The 2,729-nt window shown below is 39.3% G+C and overlaps 1 protein-coding gene across 1 annotated transcript; it reads left to right on the forward strand.

Moving 5' to 3' along the window:
- The first annotated feature begins 1,046 nt into the window (after nt 1-1,046).
- On the forward strand, nt 1,047-2,446 carry LOC143585011 (uncharacterized). Its single transcript, XM_077066908.1, has 2 exons — nt 1,047-1,829; nt 2,004-2,446. The coding sequence occupies exons 1-2, from the start codon at nt 1,235-1,237 to the stop codon at nt 2,255-2,257; spliced, it is 849 nt and encodes a 282-aa protein (XP_076923023.1). The 5' UTR covers nt 1,047-1,234; the 3' UTR covers nt 2,258-2,446.
- Nucleotides 2,447-2,729: the final 283 nt, after the last annotated feature.

Raw genomic sequence — 2,729 nt, forward strand, 5'->3', positions numbered from 1 at the left:
ATTGGGCCAATCATCATGGTCATCATACGGGATAGCACCGTCATCGTCTCATGTATTACATATCCGCAAATCATACTACACACCACCTACTACCACCATCCACCGCCCACATTCGCCACAACGACCCCCAGCACCAACCACTAACCACACTCCACCACCACCCACCCACCACCCCCACCACCGACCTCTGCCACCACCACCCACCACCACACATCCACCACCACGAACCGCCGCACCTTCGCCACCGTCCACCACCATCATGACCACCTGAACTCACCACCACCCACTAATATTATATACATACATATATATATATATATATATATATATATATATATATATATATTGCTACTATATAATACTAACCGTACGATTAAAATTTAAAAGCACGCGCCTTCTTTTAAAAGAGTCAAATAATTACCCTAACTCATCTACTTCTGGAACGGCGATAATTATTCCCAAAATTCAACCTCGTAAGTCAATATTCCTAAAAACCGTCGACATTCATTTCTACTGTGAAGCACAAGCCCGAGTGGTTTAATTATTCTGGAACGAAACCAAAATGAAGAACCCTAACTCATCTACTTCTGGAACGGAACCAAGGACGAAGCAAAAGCATGATAGGTCTCAGAATGAAGATGGAACAGGTGTTACTTTATGATCTTTTTAGTGTTTTAGGTTTACTTAATCTTAAAATGAAAGCATTTGTTTGAATCTTCTTATGTATTAATGTGTTTGATAAGCGTGTTGTTGTTGTAATACATATCTTTGTTTTTTAAATCTATGTATAATATTAAAGCATGTTATATGCGTATGATTAGCGTGTTATGGATTTGGTATGAGAATTTATCATTGTGATGTTTGATAAGAGTTTTCTGTTTCCTTGTGATTCGTGTTGTTATCCCCTACCCCCGTGTTTTATTGTATGTATGTGATTCAGTTGTTGAAAAAAACAAGACTGATAAAAGGAAGACTAAAAAAGTTGCTCCGGTGGGGAAAACAAAACATTGTGGAAGCAGACTCTGATTCAGACCTTGACACAAAAATCGATAGGTTGTTGTCAAAGCGGAAACAGGTGGAACACAGCACCTCTGGCCCGGACTTTCAGCGTCCGAATAAGAGAGCCATTAAAGAAAAGAAGCCAGCCGAGAGGGGAAAACCTTTTGTTGAATTTGTAGACAAAAAATTGAAGAACAGGTGTGCACCTATTAATATTGTTGATGCAGTGAAGGCAATGACCACTGCCCAAAAAACTTGTGGAGAAGAAATGGGTTTCGGGTCAATGTTAAGACTTCAAGTAACCCAAACTCCAACAACTTTGGGATATTGGTTGCTCATGAACTATAATTACCGTTTAAATGAATTGAACATTGGGAGCGGTGTTATTAAGATAACACCACAAAAAGTACATGAAGTGTTGGGGATACCAATGGGTAAGATTCCTGTTTTAGTCAAGAGTAGACCAAGATTGGGGGAAGATGTTACTACAGATTTGTTCAAAAATCAATTCCCGACAAATTCAAGAATAAGTATAAAGCATGTGAAAGACAAACTGGCCGCGGATCAAGGAGTTGGTGAACTGTTTAAGATTAATTTCCTTGTGTTGTTCAACACCTGTATAGGATTTGTGACAAAATCAACAACAGTCAATCAACGATTCATCGCCGCAATTGATAAAACCTCGGATATTCCAAATATGGACTGGTGCAGCTATGTTATTGAAAACTTGAAAATGACAAAGGAAGAATGCAGAGGTATCAACAGTCAATACAACGGTCCGATCACCTTCCTTGTGATGCTTTACACGCATGAATACCAGAAAAAATATGGTCCATTTGGGACTCCCGTCACAATGCCTGCAGTCAAATACATAACAACAACTACTCTTAATAAGATGGAAAAATACTTGGAGAATAATGGTCCTCCCTTAAAAGAAGATGCTACTGAGGTTGCTGCTGCTGCTGCTGTGACGTTTAGTGTTGATGGGAAAGGGATTGATGCAGCTGCTGCTGCTCCTGCTGCTGTGACCGTTAGTGCTGCCGGGAAGGGACTTGATGAGACTGCTGATGCTGCTGTTACTGATACTGCTGCTGTGACAGTTAGTGCTGCCGGGAAGAGACTTGATGAGACTGTTGTTACGGCTGTTGCTGCTACTGCTGCTGTGACGGTTAGTGCTGCCGGTAAGTCTGGAGTTGAAGAAAACACTGCAGCTGAGGAGAAACAAGAACATGGTATTAAACTTGTTATTTTCTTCTAAAAAACTCTCATATCTCTTATCTCTACATGCATTGTATGTAATACAACATTATATGTAATTAAAAAACAGATGGTCAAAGTGCATCTGAAACAGATAATGCCGATCAAACAGCTGAACAAGATTTGGATGATTATGTAAGCGATTATTCACCTTTAAGTTTGCAAATGCATATCGTGCTTGTTGACTATTATTTAACTCTATTACAACTGGCTGGGATAAATTGAAAATGTTTTTGAATTAACAATAACTATATTTTCTTTTTACAGTCTTGGAATTAGGCAATGGATAACAAGTTGAAGAAATTTGATAAAATTTGCTCCGAGATCAACGAGTTGGTCCGTCAAGGAAAGGATAGACGTCCATCAAATGAGATATCTTTGCTAGATGTTGTGAATGGGAAAATAGATTCACTAATAATGTGGTCCCTAAAACACAATATTCAGATGTTGTTGTTGTGGTCCAGTGGCTGCTC

Source organism: Bidens hawaiensis, unplaced genomic scaffold, assembly GCF_021521415.1.
Source record: "Bidens hawaiensis isolate Kalapana, Puna unplaced genomic scaffold, B.hawaiensis_p1.1 tig00033533_1, whole genome shotgun sequence".
Lineage (NCBI taxonomy): Eukaryota > Viridiplantae > Streptophyta > Magnoliopsida > Asterales > Asteraceae > Bidens > Bidens hawaiensis.